This window comes from Peromyscus maniculatus, chromosome 11, assembly GCF_049852395.1.
Source record: "Peromyscus maniculatus bairdii isolate BWxNUB_F1_BW_parent chromosome 11, HU_Pman_BW_mat_3.1, whole genome shotgun sequence".
Taxonomy (NCBI): domain Eukaryota; kingdom Metazoa; phylum Chordata; class Mammalia; order Rodentia; family Cricetidae; genus Peromyscus; species Peromyscus maniculatus.
The window spans coordinates 49642655-49661523 of NC_134862.1; the positions used below are offsets into that span (position 1 = coordinate 49642655).

The 18869-nt window shown below is 36.2% G+C and overlaps 1 protein-coding gene across 3 annotated transcripts in view; it reads right to left on the reverse strand.

Annotated features, from left to right (window-relative positions):
- LOC102923317 (complement factor H-related protein 1-like) overlaps positions 1-18869 on the reverse strand; it is a 256566-nt gene that overhangs the window by 72447 nt on the left and 165250 nt on the right. The window contains exons 26-27 of one of the 3 annotated variants that reach the window (XM_076547550.1): positions 1214-1387; positions 487-663 (exon numbers count right to left, since the gene is read on the reverse strand). The exons of the other annotated variants lie outside the window; for them this stretch is intronic. Of the exons in view, the coding sequence (XP_076403665.1) occupies positions 487-663; positions 1214-1387 (351 nt within the window). The remainder of the gene's footprint in view (positions 1-486; positions 664-1213; positions 1388-18869) is intronic. 3 annotated transcript variants of the gene reach the window in all.

The window sequence follows — 18869 nt, forward strand, 5'->3', positions numbered from 1 at the left end:
AACAGAATATCCTAATATTGTAACAAACAAAATATCTTAATATTGTAACTGATAGAGAAAATGAGATATAAAGAAGACCTCAGTTGAAAGGTGATTATGTAACAATGTATTTACAAATGTTTATAGCCTACAGCAAAAGTTTTCAAACTGAGTTTGCCCAGAATCTCTAAGGACATTATAGATGACTCAAGGTCGCACATCCAGATGTTTTCCTATTTAAGATCTTTAGAATGAGCTTCTTAGTATTAATTTACATTTATAATATTTGGTCAAAAGATAATGATGATGCTGGCCATGGAACCACACTCTGAATATCATTACTCTATTTGCTTAGCCATTGGGTTTTTAATTCCATGCTTTTATTTTAAAAATAAAGAAATTTCAGCTTGATTTTAAAAGCTAACTTTTGCCCACATTTAAATTTTGCTAGACCTTTTTACCAGACCTCTAAAACTCTAAATACATGTTGAAAGTGCATCAAACTACCTTTGCATACCACCTCTCCAATCCACTTGTGATTAACACATGTCACAGTGTTGGTTCCATTCATATGATAAGAAGGTTCACATGTGAATGTCACTTGTTCACCTGACCTGTATGAATATTTTTCCTCTTCTTTGGGTATGGCATTTTGAAACCTGGGGAAATTGTCACAATCTGTTACTGAAAGAAAAATATATACAGGGTTTTGTTTTCAAGAAATTGTAGGATATACAATATATGAAGCAACATTTAGGTTCATAGGGACCAATAAATAGTATAGGTTTCCCATTTGACTTAGTTATATTGAATTGTTCCAACTTTATAAAAATAAATAAGGTTGGAATGACATGGGGTATAGAATACTGATAGTTATAATTATTGAGGTATTTTCATTTTGCTTCAAATTTCTTATCTCATATGAAACAATGACATATTTCTACTTTTAGGTTCACTAAATGTGAATTAATTATAGTTATTATTTAAAAACATTAGAGCATATGTATTTGTGGTGGCATTGCTACTAAAACCATCACTGTAGTGATGAGCCTCTTGAACAGAGCCAGTATTTTCTAGAAGTCTGAGGATGCTGATAGCTCAAGATACATGATATGAAAATGAAGTATAACAATGTTTTACCAGTACTGTGTTTGTCTGCCAGCATCCAGTAAAACCTTCTGATATAGCTTGAATTATATAATCTATTACACAAAGAATGAAAAAAAAAAGATACTTATGCAAGTGGGTGGCTGGATCCACTTTCCTCCTTCACATTTAATCAATGCTGGTCCATCAATTCCAAAGCCTTCAGCACAACTGTATGCCACCTCTTCTCCATGTTGGTAACTGTCTAGCTCATGAGACACAATATCATGATTGTTAGAAGGTGGAGGTCCACAGGGAAGTCCTGAAAATAACACAATGAGAGGAACAGAGTGGAATGATTCCATATTGCACTAATTCAGAAACTCACTGGCATATGTCAATTCTATGTGTAGTAGCACAAGAAGGAAATGTTAACAAGGAAGATGTTCCATCACAGAAGAGGTGGACAGTGCTTTCTAAGACCATCTTCTGTTATCTTGCATCTGCTAAACTGGTGAAACACCGAAAACGAACTTGTGTAGATGTAACCAATCGTCTTATTAAAATAAGAAACACAGAGCCAAGGTAAAAGAGAAGGCCGAGAGGTCAGAGCTCAGAGATAAAATCTTACCTCCTGCAGTGCTCCTAGCTTCCCCGAGAGAGAGCTACTTCCTGTTTGTCCGTGTTTAAATATTCTTTCTGTTCTACCTTCTCATTGGTTGTAAACCCAACCACATGACTGCCTCATCACTGCCTGTAAGTACCACCCTCCAGGTCTTAAACGTGTATGTCTCCAATACTGGCTGTATCCCTGAACACACAGAAATCTACCTAGCTCTTCTAACCATCACGCTCTTGCTATGGCTCTAATAGCTCTGACCCCAGGGCAACTTTATTTATTAACATAAAATTAAAATCACATTTCAGTACAAATAAAATATCACCACAAACTTGACACCAAAATATCTGAAAAATCATGAGTGGCAAAAGGAATAAAAAACAAGAAATAATATTCTCAGGAAACCTCCCATATATTGCAGGTGAAACCTATTGTGGGGAAGAGACACTGAAGAGTTTAACATCCAATGGCAAGTCAAACACTACAATGCTCATGAGCAGGTGAGTTCAGTAGAATACGCATAATATTTAAAAAGAGAAATGCAAGAGTAAAACTAGATTTCAAGTAGATTGGTACTGCCAGGAGCCGACATGTCTCATAGTCATAAAAATAAAGAAAAAATTTCTAAGTATTAAAACATTTTAAATACCATATTCTGTAGATTTCTAAAGGGTTTGAAGATGACCTATTTAAAATAAATCTGCTCAATCTTGAAAACACACCTAATATGACTACAAGTTTGATTGTAATGTCTAACTACTAACTTTCATTTCTTTATATCCTAATAGTTGGTAATAATAACATTCAAGGATTAGCAAATTGCATTGCATTGTTAAATGAACGGTATAAGTACAATATCTTGAACAAGATTAGAAATATATGTAAAGTATTTTCTAGCAATCTCAATATATATAATTTGTATACAATATGCAAAAATCTAATCCAATGTAAAGTATTTAAAACTAGTAATTGTCTTTTAAAAGTAGATTCAATAATCTATCTTTTTATATATATTGTATCTATATCTTCTCTTTATTTTTTCGAGTAGATTCAATAATCTACCCTCTATTTTATCATTTCTATATATCTTTAAAAAAAAAAGAACCTTAAATCTAATCTCCTTTGGTTAGCCCTTTTCCTAACCCTTAACAACAACTTGTTACCAACGCTCTTAAACAATGAAAATTATCCAAGACCTAAAACGCATTAAAAGACCAAAAAAAAAAAAAAAAACCTGCCCCACACCTCCTCTTTGGGAATGTGGGTGTCATATTCTTAAAATTGCTTCCTGATGGATATGGGCGAAGGTACCTTTATTCTGACAGAAAAATTTTGGGTTAATTGTCAAATTCTAGGAAAGGTAGCTACATCATTTTTCGTTCAGTCTGAGCACAATGCCAAAGTTCAGGGCTTATCTCAAGTCCTTATTCAAGTAGTCTTTGAAATTGGAACATCTCAACTAGCCATCTCAAAATTGCTCTGAGCAGTTTGTAGTCCAGAGCTGATCTGTAGATGGTGTTTGTCAGCTTAGTGGTATAATTATTGTCTCCGTGGAATTGTTGTTATTGTGGGCCCCCATTTTCTTCCTGGAGACTTCAAATTTGATGTTAGGCCTGGCCATGATTTTTGCAGAAAATTGATAGAGACTGGGACACAAAGACATGTAAAGGCACCTAATTGAAGCCTTTTTTTCTAGAATTAGTTAGTAGTCTATATGACCATTAACATCTTAACAAAGTTTAAAATGTACATATATATATATATATATATTAATCTTGTAAATTTTGATATAAAATTCATACTTTAAGAAAAGTTTGAAGAATCAGAATAGAATCAAAGATTTGAGATTAGTAGTAATAGAATAGTCCCTTAACTAATTTGTTTTTTCCCCTGTCTCATATCAGTACATGGCTCTTTCTTCCAGCATGATACAGGGAGTTTGCATTTTCCTTTTAACAACATGCTTGAGTTTAAAGAAGGAGACACCCCTTTTCCAACTCCAAAGTCAGCTTTTAATTTTAATTGAACTGGGACTATTAGAAGACCAATATTATTAAATTTCTTTAGAGAAGAGCAGAAACAAACACTTAGGAAGATTTATGAAATTTTATAAATGATATACCAATAGGCCATTTTACTCAATTTCTTGGAACATTTTTTTCTACAGATGTCTCATTTGTCTAGTGTTCTTCAGATTCCTTAGCCTTCATTCTCCTAAAAGACAAAAAACAAAAACCTTTCCCCAAGACTAATTTTGGGGAGGTTCCCTTTTGGCAAGTCATATCTGATTAAATGAAAAGACATGTGTTAATGGTATAAGTTAGTTTAAATTGAATGGTCATGCTGGTTGATGAATTATCACCTCTTCGAATTAAGAGGTCTCTCATGTTCAAATCAAACCTTTATCAATTTTGATGCTACCCACAGCTTATATTCTTCTGTCGAAACAAAAGCAAAACCTTGTCCCCAACTGTTGGTGGAGAACTTCTCTCCAGGTTCTACCAAGCCCCGCAGTCCCACAATCCACGTATAAAATAATCATTCAGACTCTTATATTACTTATAAACTGTATGGCCATGGCAGGCTTCTTGCTAACTGTTCTTTTATCTTAAATTAACCCATTTTTATAAATCTATACCTTGCCATGTCGCTGGTGGCTTACCAGCGTCTTTACATGTTGTTTGTCCTGGCGGTGGCTGCAGTGTCTCCCCCTCCTTCTTCCTGTTTCCCCAATTCTCCTCTGTCCTTGTCCCGCCTATACTTCCTGTCTGGTCACTGGCCATCAGTGTTTTATTTATATAGAGCAATATCTACAGCACCCAACATAACACATATCCTGGTTTCCATTCTGTGGTCAGCACATCCTTAAAGTATATAGGCTGATTTAATTCTGTAGTTTTTTCTATTATCCAGTGTCTCTCTGCAGCTGTTGTTCCTTTCTCATTGGCATTGAGAAAATTCAAAGTTAGAAGAGCATTATGCAGTCTGTTTCTGGGGGGTTTTGTTACCCCTTTATGTTTATTTAGCATATCCTTTAGAGTTCTGTTTGACCTTTCTATAACTGCTTGGCCTGTAGGATTATGTGGTATACCAGTAATATGCTTTATATTGTAATAAGCAAAAAACTGTTTCATGTTAACAGAGACATATGCTGGAGCATTGTTGGTTTTGATTTGTGCCCATTTATACCCATGGTGGCCATAACTTCTAGCAAATGAGTGGTTACAGAATTAGCTTTTTCAGAACTCAAAGCAGTTGCCCATTAAAATCCTGAATAGGTATCAATGGTATGGTGTACATATTTCAATTTTCCAAATTCTGCAAAGTGAAACTGCCAGATTTCATTTCTCTGAGTACCCTTTGGATTACATCTTGCTGGTAATGGCATCTGATTGTAAAAGGAACAAGTAGGACATTTCCTTATAATTTCCTTGGCTTATTGCCAGGTTACGGAAAAATCCTTTTTTAGACCTTTACTATTGACACGATGGATTTTTTTTTTATTAAATTCTGATGCCTCCAGTACATTTCCTATCAATAATTTATCAGTCTCATCATTACCTTGTGCTAGAGGGCCTAGCAGACCCATATGGGATCTGATGTGAGTTATATATAAAGGATGACTTCTTTTCCTGATTATATCTTGTAATTGAATAAATAGTGAAGTTAATTTTGACTCATCAGGGATTAATTATGCAGTCTCAATATGTAACACCACTCTTTCAGCACACTGAGAGTCAGCAACTATGTTGAGAGGTTCTGAAAAATCCATTAATACAACAGAATAGCATACAATTATGATTTTAGAACTGAATTATACGGACTTTGAACCACTTTACTTAAATTTTCTGATTTGTAACCTGCCTTTCCTTGTTTGTTGGCATCTGTATAAAATGTACAAACTCCACATATGGGTTTTTCCCATACAATTTGAGTCAAAATCCAATCAGCTCTTTTATAATATCAATTCTATCACTTTTGGGATATTTGTTGTTATTTTCTCCCAAAAATTACTGCAAGCTCTTTGTCAAGGTTCACTTTCAGTCCATAATTTTTCAATGTCCTCCTTAGATAAAGTTACGATGATTTCTGCTGGGTCTATTCCTGCTAATTGATGAAGTCTCAATTTTCCTTTCCAAATCAAGTCAGAGATTTTTTTCACATAAGTTTTTAATTTTCCATTCGGCGTATTTGGTAAAAATATCCTTTACAATATAATATCTTCCCTCTGCATTAATATTCCTGTAGGAGAATGCCTAGAAGGTAAAATAACCAAAATGCAATCCAGCTTTGGATCCATATGATCCACGTGTCCTTCATGTACTTTCTTTTCTACCAAGGCCAATTCTTTCCATCTTCAGGTGATAATTTTGTTGAACTATTTAAGTCCTTGTCACCTTCTAAGGTTTTGAACAAATTATTCAGTTTATCATTTTTTTTACCTCAACAATAGTTCATAGATGAGAAATGTCTCCAAATATTCTTTGAAATTAATTAAGACTGTAATCAATCTCTCCTAATTTGCACTTTTTGGGGTCTAATTTTTTTTGTAGACCTATTTTATATCCTAAATAATTAATAGAACCTCCTCTTTGTATCTTTTCAGGAACAATTTTAATCCCCAGCAAGGCGAAATTTTCTTTACTTCTTCAAACATTCTTTCTAAAGTATCTGCATTTGCGTCAGCAAGTAAAAGATCATCCATATAATGATAAATTATAGATTTAGGAATTTTTTTACATATCACTTACAATGGCTGTTGTACGAAATATTGGCACAGGGCTGGGCTATTCAACATTCCCTTGGGGAGGACCCTCCATTGATATCTTTTAACCAGTTGAGAATTATTATAAGTAGGCACTGTGAACGCAAATCTTTCTCTGTCTTTTTCTTGTAAGGGTATTGAAAAGAAACAGTCTTAAATCAATAACTATATGGGTCCATCCTTTTGGTAACCGAGTAGGAAAAGGCATCCCAGATTGCAGAGAACCCATTGGCTGAATTACTTTGTTAATTGCTCTAAGGTCTGTTACCATTCTCCATTTACTAAATTTCTTTTTAATAACAAATATAGGAGAATTCCAAGGGCTGGTTCATTCTTCAATAACTGTTCTTCTACCAGCTCTTCTAAAGCTTGGAGTTTCTCTGTTGTTAAAGGCCTTTGATGAACCCATATAGACTTGTCTGTTAACCATTTTAAAGGTAGAGCTGTTGGTATCTTTGGAAGATCATCAAATGTTGTGCCCTGTTCTTGTATAATCTGGATGGCTGGTGACCACTCCTTAGAATAATACCTTCTATTATTTCTCTCAGAAACATGTGCTAGTTTATGATTTATTTCTGAGGTTGGAGGGGATGTTAATCTGAGCATTGCATTGTTCTAACAGATTTTGACCCCCATAAGTTCATAGCTATACTAGCCACATATGGTTTTAATTTTCCTCTCTGTCCTTCTGCACCTATACATTTGAGCCATCTTGAACACTGTTTCACTTGAGATAATGTTCCAATTCCTAACAGCTGAACATTTACCTCCTGAAGAGACCAAGTTGGATTCCAAAATTCTGGTGCAATTATGGTCATGTCGACACCTGTGTCTACCAGAACACACAACAAAACATCATTTATTCTTTTTTTTTTTTTTTTTTTTTTTTTTTTTTGGTTTTCCGAGACAGGGTTTCTCTTGTGTAGCTTTTTGCCTTTCCTGGAACTCACTTGGTAGCCCAGGCTGGCCTCGAACTCACAGAGATTCGCCTGCCTCTGCCTCCCGAGTGCTGGGATTAAAGGCATGCGCCACCACCGCCCGGCAAAAACATCATTTATTCTTATTGTTAATTTTGGTCTTTGTTCATTCATAGAAGTTTGCCAAAAATTTTTCTTTATGGTTTCTCCTGAATTATCTGATCTCTCTGTCTCAGCTGTTCTATCACCCCGAGCAGACTGGCTTATTCCAATAGGCATTTGGTTATTTAATTGCTCTGAGTAGGGGTTTCTTCTACAACTGCAGGAAAGGTCTGAACTGGATTTGCTGTGGGGGCCTGCCTGCGGCCCCTCTGGGAGTTTCCCAAAGACAGAGGCAAAAGATTACCCTGTCTGTCCCTTGTTGATCTACATTCATTGGTTCAATGTTTTCCCCTACCACACCTTCTGCCTACTCTAGAAGGAAGGGGCATTTTGTTGCCATTGCTCCTTGAAGAAAAACTGTTTCTAGGAATGCCCTGTTTACAGTCTCTTTTCAAATGTCCTTGCTTTCCACATCCAAAACATCTGACAGTCCTCAAACCTCTTGAAATTGCTTCTCCTGTCCACATATTATCATGGTCGTGAGCTTCAACATTAAATGTGTCTCTAATCCAATATTCCAAGAGTGCAGATCTTGCCTTTAACGGCCTGATTATTCTCTTGCATGCTACATTCATGTTCTCAAAAGCCAAAGATTTGATTATTATCTGGCTAGTTTCTGAATTCGGGACCATTCTCTTTACTGCTGAAGTCAGTCTTTGTAAGAAATCTGTGAAGGATTCTTTTGGGCCCTGTATAACCTTTGTAAATGACTCAGTTTTATTTCCTGCTTCCTCAATTCTGTCCAATGCATTCAAGGCTGCCATTCAACATAGAATTAGGGTTTAGTTATCATATAAACATTGTCTTTGTATTTCAGCATATTGGTCTCCTCCAACAAGTTGATCCTGGGAGATTTCCATACCTCTAGCCCTCCACTGATTTTCTGTTTTTAGCTTCATAACCACATGCGCCACTGCAGCTGTGCCCCTGGTTCCAGGAGACCATTTACCAGCTCTCGCCAGTCCTGGGGTATAATCTCATTACAAGTTGACTAGAAGTTTAACATTTGCTTTACAAATGGGGAATGCATGCCATAAGATACTATTGCCTCCTTAAACCTTTATAAATCCAACATTTCAATTGGAGTCCAAATATTTTGTGCATTCACTTGACTAGGTAGCTGCTGTACCAGACAAATTAAGGGTGATTGGGTAAAAACAGGCTTTCTTTCTGTAACCTTATAATCCAACTCTAAAACAATTTCACTGTTAATTTCTTCTGTCTGAATATGAATTTCTCTATAATTCATTTTAACAGGTTTTTATAAAACTTTTATTCTGCCACTTAAGTTGACTATCTTTTTAAATAGTAAAATAAGGATAAGAAAAGTAATAATGTGCATAACTGATATAATGTACATCCCATCAATATTAATCTTTTCATATAGTTGTTCTATTTTCAGACTGCCTAAAATTTTATCAAACAAAGTCCAATTTTCTTCTAATGTACACATACCCATTTTTTAATGTGGAAAAATTCTCTCTTTTAAATGTTTTTTTTTCTTTAAAATATCTGATATCTTAATTGACTTACAAAGTCTGCATAGAACAGTAGAAATCTGAGGGAATTTCAAAATAGTTACCTAGCATCCAAGATGGGTGTCCAGAGAGAGAGAGAGAGAGAGAGAGAGAGAGAGAGAGAGAAGAAGGAGGAGGAGGAGGAGGAGGAGGAGGAGGAGGAGGAGGAGGAGGAGGAGGAAGAGAAGAGAAGAGAAGAGAGGGAGAGGGAGAAAAAGAGAGTGGGAGGGAGGGAGGGACTGAGGGAGGAAGGAAGAAAGGAAAGAAAGAAAGAAAGAAAGAAAGAAAGAAAGGAAGGAAGGAAGGAAGGAAGGAAGGAAGGAAGGAAGGAAGGAAGGAAGGAAGGAAGAAAGGAAGAAAGGAAGAAAGGAAGAAAGGAAGAAAGGAAGACAGAAAAAGGAACTATAGCCAAGTCGAGCCTGGACTCTGGCTTCCTTAAGCTCTGACCAAGTGAGTTGGCTTTTTGGTGGAAAGCAGCTTTATCTGCAGTTGCATGTAGCGGCTGCAATTACAGTTGAGTGCAGCTGGACCGATAGCTCTGGCAGGGCCTGAGTTGTTCATAGAACCGGCTTTTTTTTTTTTTTTTAAACCTGAGCCGCTTGAGTTGGCAATCTGGCTCCAAGTAGCTCCATGGTTTGTGGCTACGGTGGGTTGGGCTTGGGGCCTAGGCGGGGAACAGTTGACACAGAGATAAGATTTTAAAAAGATAAGACACAGAAATATAAAAAAGCAGTGTGTTCATAGAGATCAACACAATTAACAATTAACAAAGATTCTAGAAAGAATTTGTAAAATTAAAAATGTGGACAAACCCAGCATGCTAGAAATGCTATCAAATAAGAATTCAGTATAAATTTTAAGTAGGACACTAATATTAATCATATAAAATTTTGAATCACTGAAGATAAACGTTCTCAGAGATTAAATAAATAATGGACAGAATCAAAAAAATAATACTACCAAAAGTTTCTCATTAGCAAAATGGTACAATAGAAGGCAGTTGACAAGCATTCAAAAACAGATTAGATTTTAAAAATATATTGCATTCATAAATAGGAAGACTCAATATGATTATGTAATTATTTATTTCAAAATTGTTCTGAATATTCTGGATAATTCTTCCAAATCTAACTAAGGTTATTTAAAAGAAGTTGGGAATCTGTATTAAACAAGAAATACATACACCTGAGACTAATTTTTAGAATTCCTAATATTGCAGCAAACTAATTACAAATGGCTTAAAAAACTGCATTTGAAAAATTAAAATTATTGACTGTAAATTGACTTAGAATTGTATTTTTAAATGCCAAATGATAATTAAAGGAATTCAGTAAGCATTATTATAACATTTTATAGACATTTATTTGAAAATAAAGTGTGACATCACACAATAATTTACAAGAACAAAAAACAAGAAGTAATCATCAGTATAAACATGTATTAGTACAGAGATTGGAGAAAAACATGAAAACCAGACACACAATATCTCAGAATGTCCTTTCCAGTTATACCTCACAGAGGATTCAGAGACAATTAGCAGAGCTTTAAAATGTCATATTACTACATGATTATATGAATGATGTGTGTAGCTATTATTATATTGTTTAATTTTAAAGTACATTATTATAATTATTTGAGTCAAATAACAATGTGATTTCAAAGTTTATAGTAGTATAAACAAAAGTTTAGTCAATATTTTGTTGTAATGTCTATTAGGTGTGTTTACTTTTCTATATACTTATCAAGAACCCTCAGTATTCACTTATACACATTTGAAAAGAAGCATTTTGCTGTAACTAATATAGATAGGATGGGGAATCAAGAGCATCTTGTGATTTCAGAACCGTTTACTTACTGACATGGATGCATTTGGGTTGAGGAGACCAGCCATTCTCTGTACATGTAACTGTGTCTTGACCATTTGGAAGACAGTAGCCAGGGTAACACTTGACTTTTACAGACTGGTCCTGTATGAGTGATCTTTGCCAGGATAAAGATTCCCCATTCTCCACTTTATGGATAACACATTGTCCTAAGAACCACAAAATGATAAATTGAAAACATAAAAACATTCATTTATTCAAAAAACTAAATTAAAGCTTATCTTTACAATAATTAAATAAGCATGTGTGGCATTCAATAATAAAACCAATGCCAAATGTTTTAAAATGTAGCATTTATCTTTAGTTTTTATAAATAAAATATACACGCAATAGAGGCATTCTCATAGTCCTTATTTTGGACTTTCATTTCATGAAGAGCTGCTCATAAAGGACAGAAGCTAGTCTTTTTGCTCTTAAGCTCTTTTGTTGGTCTTATTTTTGTCATCAGAGACTTAACTGTAATTATGCATCTCTTTCCACTCTTCCATAGAATTAAACGTGATCTAATGCAGACATTGACTTACTGTGGCACGGAACTGCAGGCTCCCACCCTCGAGCAGTGCAGTGAATGAAGTCCCAGTATCCCCTGGAAGCGGTCACAAATCCACTGTTGCAGAGGTAGTGGAACCGCTTTCCTATAGGTACTGGGAAGTAGGGTCTGTATCTCTCTTCATCATATAGACGTCCATTTTTGATTTGTGGAAAATCACAAGGTTTCACTTGCAATAAAAAAAGACACAAAAACTCTCATATGAGATAGAGCACTTGATCAGGAAATTACTTTCTATTAATTATAATAACTGCATGTCTAGAGAGTGTCTGGAGAAGGTGACAAATAGAAGTCAGAGAGATGAGGTATGTGAGGAGGTCTTTCCTCATGAAATCAGGTTATAGCTGAAGACCACCAAAGAAGTGGGTCAGGGATAATTGTTAATATCCAATATGATAACTGCTTATTTAAAATTTGAATCAGAACTTAAATCTAATATGATTATATCATAGTGAACTATTCTTGTAACTCCGAATTGAAATGCTATATTGTTCATTCTATTAATAAGTTTATATATGATGTTTCATTAAATTTTTCCTTTTTGTGCTCTTATTTATAAATTATAAGTACTTTTAACATCAGAATAGTATTAATTTTTCTATGAAGTATGATTCTACTTCAGGGATCTTTATGCAGTATGTTAAAAGAATTCCAATACATGCCCAAACACACAAATATCCTATAGCTTCCTTATTCATGCACACACACACACACACACACACACACACACACACACACACACACATTTGTTATGTGGTTTATAAATTTAAATTCTTAAAGCTTATTAAACACATGGAAACTGAACTACTGCCTACTGAATGAAAAATAGGCCAAGACAGAAACTGAGAAAGAATTTAATTACTTTCTAGAATACAAAGAAAATGGATACACAGCATACCCAAACTTATGGGACACAATGAGAGCAGTGTTAAGAGGAAAGAGGAAAGTTCATAGTACTTAGTAACTACATTAAAAGGCAAGAAAACAAACAAACAAACAAACAAACAAAAACCCAGGAAAATATACTAGCAACTTAACAATACAACTGAAAGCTATAGATCAAAAAGAAAAAAAATCACAATAAAGTATTATTTCTTGCCATCCAGTCAAGGGTGAAATCAATGATATAGAAACAAAGAGAACAATACAAAGCATCAATGAAACAAAGCTGGTTCTTTGAGAAAACCAAAAAATAGACAAAACCTATGCAAAATTAATTAAAAGGCAGTGAGAGAATATAAAATTAACAAATTGGAATTATAAAAAGGGACAGAACAATAGACGCAAAGGAAATCCAGATAATCATAAGGACATACTTTAAAAACTTATACTCCAACAAACTGGAAAAAAATCTAAGATATTGATACCAAAGTTAAGATCAACTAAGCAATATAAATAGAATTATAATCTGAAAGAAAATAGGAGCAGTCATTGAAGTCTCCAAACCAAAAAAAGCCAGAGCCAGACAGTTTTAGTACAGAATTCTACCAGACTTTCAAAGAAGAGTTAATGCCAATACTCCTCAAATTATAATACAAAATAGAAGCATTGAACATTGTCCAATTCATCTGATGAGGCTACAGTTACACTGATACCCAAACCATACAAAAACTCAACAAAGAAAGAGAATTACAAACCAATTTCCCTTATTAATGTAGATGCAAAAATACTCAGTAAAATACTAGCAAACTGAATCCAAGAACACATAAAAAAAAATCCAGCATGATCAAGTAGGCTTTTTCCTAGAGAGACAAAGATGGTTCAACATATGTAAAACAATAACTATAACCCACTATATAATCAAACTGAAAGAAACCATATGACCATCTCTTTAGATGGAAAAGAGATCTTCCACAAAATTTCAAGACCTCTTTATCAACACCGAATTGCTCCTGGAGAGATAAGGAATAAAAAAGACATAGTTTGACAAAATAAAGTCAATTACAGCAAACCTCTAACCAGCATCAACTTAAATGGATCAGCAATTCTACTAAAGTCAGGAACAACCCAAGGCAATGCACTCTCCCTATACCTATTCAAGTTTAAGATAGAGCAATAAGATGACTGAAGGAGATCAAGGGGATTCAAATTGGAAAGGGAGAAGTCAACGTATCTTTCTTTGCTGATGGTATCATAGTTTATATAAGTTAAAAAAAATTCCACTTGGGAATTCTACAGCTGTTAAACACTTTAAGTAAAGAAGCTGGACACCCAATTAACTCAAAAAAGCAAGAGTTTTCCTATATACAAATAATAAATGGACAGAGAAAGATATTATGGAAAAAACCACCAATCACAATAGCTTCAAATAATATAAAATGTCCTGGGGTAACTAACTAAACAAGTGAAATACTTGTATGATAAAATCTTCATTTTTTGGAAAGAAATTGAAGAAGATACCAAAACATGGGAATATTTCCCATGTTCATGAATTAGTAGGTTTAGCATCCTACCAAACTCAATTTACAGGAAATCCCTCATCAAAATTCCAACACATATTTTTCAGAGACCAAAATGGTAAATATGGTATGTATTCACTTATATGTGGATCATAGTCACAAAGTTAATGATAAGCTATAATCCACAGATCCACAGAGATTAGGCATAGAGGAAAGGATTATGAAGGATATATGGATCTCCTTGGGAGGAGATATAGAATAGATTTTACTGGGGGAAACCTAGGGTAAAACCAAATACTACTGGTCTTAAATAAAAAGAGTAGTAAAATTATCCCTAATGATATTATGCTATATTGGTAGATCAGTGTCTAATTCAGCAATCATCAGGGAAGACTCCTCTTGTAGCAGATGTGAACAATTTAAGATATTCACAGCCATACATTTTATACACAGAGAAGGGGGGAGGGATAGAGGGTTAGGAACACTAATCTCTAATGGGGTATCTTCATCAAATAGCTTCCCGTGAAACTCAGGATACCTCACAATAGAGGAAGCAGAAAGAGTGTAAGAGCCAGAGGTGGTGAGGGACACCAGAAGAACAAGGATCTCTAAATCAACTGAGTAAATCTCCTATGAACTCACAGAGACTGAAACATCAAACACAGGCCCTGCATGGGTCTGCACCAGGTCCTCTGTGTATTTTATAGTTTAAAGTTGGGTGTTTTGGGGACTCCTGATTATGTAAACAAGTATTTCTCTGATTCTTATGCCTTGACTTGGGCTCTTAGTCTTTTTTTTTGCTTTGCATTGTCCAAATTCAATATGATGATTTTTCTTTTGTGTATTATATTATATTTGGTTATATTTTGTTGTTATCTTCTAGAATACTGTTCTTTTACTAATAAGAAACAGAAAGGTTATGGATTTGGAGGGGAGAAGAGGCGGGGAGGAACTGGGAGAAGTAAAGGCAGGGGAAATTTGTAATCAGGATGTATTCCATGAGAAAAGAAGCTATTTTCCATAAAAGAAAGATGAATCAATTACATGATTAGATAGTTAGATGATAGACAGAATAAGAGACAGACAGATAGACAGGCAGGCAGGCAGACAGACAGATGAGAAGACTGGTGATAAAAGATCATCAAATTGGCTGCAGAGAATAACCTGAAGAAAGAAATGAGGCAAGTTGTCTTATTGCAGCCAGCTGGAATCCCAAAGGGCAGAGCAGTGTCCCATTGCATGAGGCTTCCAAATAAAAAAAAAAAATAACAGAAGGGTAACATCATCAAATTTGCTTGCAGATAACCAGTAGAAACTGAGGAAGCATGTCTAAGCCAGTTGGAGTCCCCATCTGGGTTCTCAAGAAGAGCAGAGAAAATAGCTGAAAGATTGGCCAAATCAAGTTTATCTGGGGGTGGGAGTCAGGACAATAGGAAACTCCAGCTTACAAAGATGGTTCAACATATGTAAAACAATAACTATAACCTATAATCTCTGCATCTGCTTCCATCAGTTACTGGATGAAGGCTCTATGATGACAGTTAGGGTAGTCACCAATCTGATTACTGGGGTAAACCAGGTCATGCACTCTCTCCACTATTGCTAGTAGTCTAAACTGGGGTCATGCTCTGGATTCCTGGGAACTTCCATAGCATGCAGTTTCTCCCTATCCCCATGATTTCTCCCTCTGTCTCTTTCATTGCTCTCCCACTTAGTCCCTGTTCCAGCTTGACCATTCCATTCCTTTTTGTTCTCATCCCCTATCCCCCACCCTCTATTGCCCCACTCATGCTCAGTTTACTCATGGAGGTCTCATCTATTTCCCCTTCCCAATGCAATCCATGCATCCCTCTTAGGGTCCTCTTTTGCTAGCTAGCTTCTCTGGAGCTGTGGGTTGTACTCTGGTTATCTTTGCTTTACATCCTCTCCAATGTAAGGTGTCATTAGTGTTTTTGAGAGGTGTGAGATGGTATCTCAGAGTCATTTTGATTTGCATTTCCCTGATGACTAAGGATGTTGAATGTCTTTCGGCCATTTGAGATTTTTCTGTTGAGAATTCTCTGTTCAGCTCTATAGCCCATTTTTAATTGGATTGTTTGTTATTTTGATGTTTAGTTTCTTTGGTTCTTTATATATTTTGGAGATCAGCCCTTTGTCAGATGTGGGGTAGGTGAAGATCTTTTGTCATTCTATAGGCTGTTGTTTTGTCGTATTTACCATGTCCTTTGCCCTACAGAAGCTTCTCAGTTTCAGGAGATCCCATTTATTAATTGTTGTTCTTAGTGTCTGTGCTACTGGTGTTATATTTAGGAAGTGATCTCCTGTGCTATGCATTCAAGGCTACTTCCCACTTTCTCTTCTATGAGGTTCAGTGTAACTGGATTTATGTTGATGTCTTTGATCCACTTGGACATGGGATTTGTGCATGGCAATAGATATGAATCTTTTTGCAGTTTTCTACATGTTGACATCCAATTATGCCACCACTATTTGTTGAAGGTGCTTTCTTTTTTCTTTACAATTTTGGCTTCTTTGTTAAAAATCAGATGTTCATAGGTGTGTGGGTTAATGTCAGCATCTTCAATTTATTTTCATTGGTCCACATGTCAGTATTTATTTTATTTTTTAATTTTATTTTACAATACTATTCAGTTCTACATAATAGCCACAGATTCCCTTGTTCTCTCCCTTTCTTGCCCCTCCCCTTCCCCCCAGCCTACCCCCCATGCCCACCTCCTCCAGATCAAGGTCTCCCCCGAGGACTGGGATTGACCTGATAGACTCAGTCCAGGCAGGTCCAGTCCCCTCCTCCCAGATTGAGTCAAGCGTCCCTGCATAAGTCCCAGGTTTCAAACAGCTAACTCATGCAACGAGCCCAGGACCTGGTACCACTGCCTAGATGCCTCCCAAACAGATCAAGCCAATCAACTGTCTCACCTATTCAGAAGGCCTGATCCAGTTGGGGGCCCCTCAGCCTTAGGTTCATAGTTCATTTGTTTCCATTCGTTTGGTTATTTGTCCCTGTGCTTTATCCAACCTTGGTTTCAACAATTCTCGCTCATATAAACCCTCCTCTTTCTCACTAGTTAGACTCCCAGCGCTCCACCCAGGGCCTAGCTGTGGATGTCTGCATCCAGATTCCTCAGTCCTTGGATGGGGTTTCTGGCACAACTATTAGGGTGTTTGACCATCCCATCACCAGAGTAGGTCAGTCCCGGCTGTCTCTCGACCATTGCCACCAGTCTTTTGTGGGGGTATCTTTGTGGATTTCTGTGGGCCTCTTTAGCTCTTTGTTTCTTCCTTTTCTGATGTGGTCTTCATTTACCATAGTCTCCTATTCCTTGTTTTCCCTCTCTTTTCTTGATCCAGCTAGGATCTCCCGCTCTCTTCCCCTCGACCCTCGCCCTTCATTGCTCCCACTCATGTCCAGGCTGTTCATATAGATCTCATCCATTTCTTCTTGTCTTTCTTGGGGTCTTGTTTTCCAGGTAGCCTCACTGGTGATGTGAGTAGCAGTCCAGTCATCCTTGTTCCACATCTAGCATCCTCCTATGAGTGAGTACATACCATATTTGTCTTTCTGAGTCTGGGTTACCTCACTCAGGATGATTTTTTTCTAGATCCATCCATTTGTCTGCAAACCCCATGATGTCACTGTTTTTCTCTGCTGAGTAGTATTCCATTGTGTATATGTGCCACAATTTATTTATCCATTCTTCAGTTGAAGGGCATCTAGGTTGTTTCCAGGTTTTGGCTATTACAAACAATGCTGATATAAACATAGCTGAGCAAGTGCTCTTGTGGTATGATTGAGCATTTCTTGGGTATATGCCCAAGAGTGGTATAGGTGGATCTTGGGGGAGATTGATTCCCAATTTTCTAAGAAAGAACCATATTGATTTCCAAAGTGGTTGTACAAGCTTGCATTCCCACCAGCAGTGGAGGAGAGTTCCCCTAGTTCCACATCCTCTCCAGCATAAAGTGTCTTCAGTGTTTTTGATCTTTGCCATTCTGACAGGCATAAGGTGGTATCTCAGAGTTGTTTTGATTTGCATTTCCCTGATGATTAGGGATGTTGAGCAATTCCTTAAATGTCTTTCAGCCATTTGAGTTTCCTCTGTTGAGAATTCTCTGTTTAGTTCTAAAGCCCATTTCTCAATTGGACTGTTGGTCATTTTGATGTCTAATTTCTTGAGTTCTTTATATATTCTGGATATCAGTCCTCTGTCAGATGTGGGGTTGGTGAAGATCCTTTCCCATTCTGTAGGCTGTCACTTTGCCTTGTTGACTGTATCCTTTGCTCTACAAAAGCTTCTCAGTTTCAGAGGTCCCATTGATTGATTGTTTCTCTCAGTGTCTGTGCTACCAGTGTTATATTTAGGAAGTGATCTCCTATGCCAATGCATTCAAGAATCCTTCCTACTTTCTCTTCTAGCAGGTTCAGAGTAGCTGGATTTATGTTGAGGTCCTTGATCCACTTGGACTTAAGTTTTGTGCATGGTGACAGATATGGATCTATTTGCAGCCTTCTGCATGTTGGTATCCAGTTATGCCAGCACCATTTGTTGCAGATGCTTTCCATTTTCCATTGTACCCTTTTGGCTTCTTTGTCAAAAATTATATGTTCATAGGTGTATGGGTTAATGTCAGGGTCTTCAATTTGATTCCATTGGTCCACATGTCGGTTTTTATGCCAATACCAAGCTGTTTTTATTACTGTAGCTCTATAGTAGAGCTTGAAGTCAGGGATTGTGATGCCTCCAGAGGTTGTTTTATTGTACAGGATTCTTTTGGCTATCCTAGGTTTTTTGTTTTTCCGTATGAAGTTGAGTATTATTCTTTCCAGGTCTGTGAAGAATTCTGTTGGTATTTTGATGGGGATTGCATTGAATCTGTAGATCGCTTTTGGTAAGATTGCCATTTTTACTATGTTGGTCCTGCCTATCCATGAGCATGGGAGATCTTTCCATTTTCTGACATCTTCTTCAATTT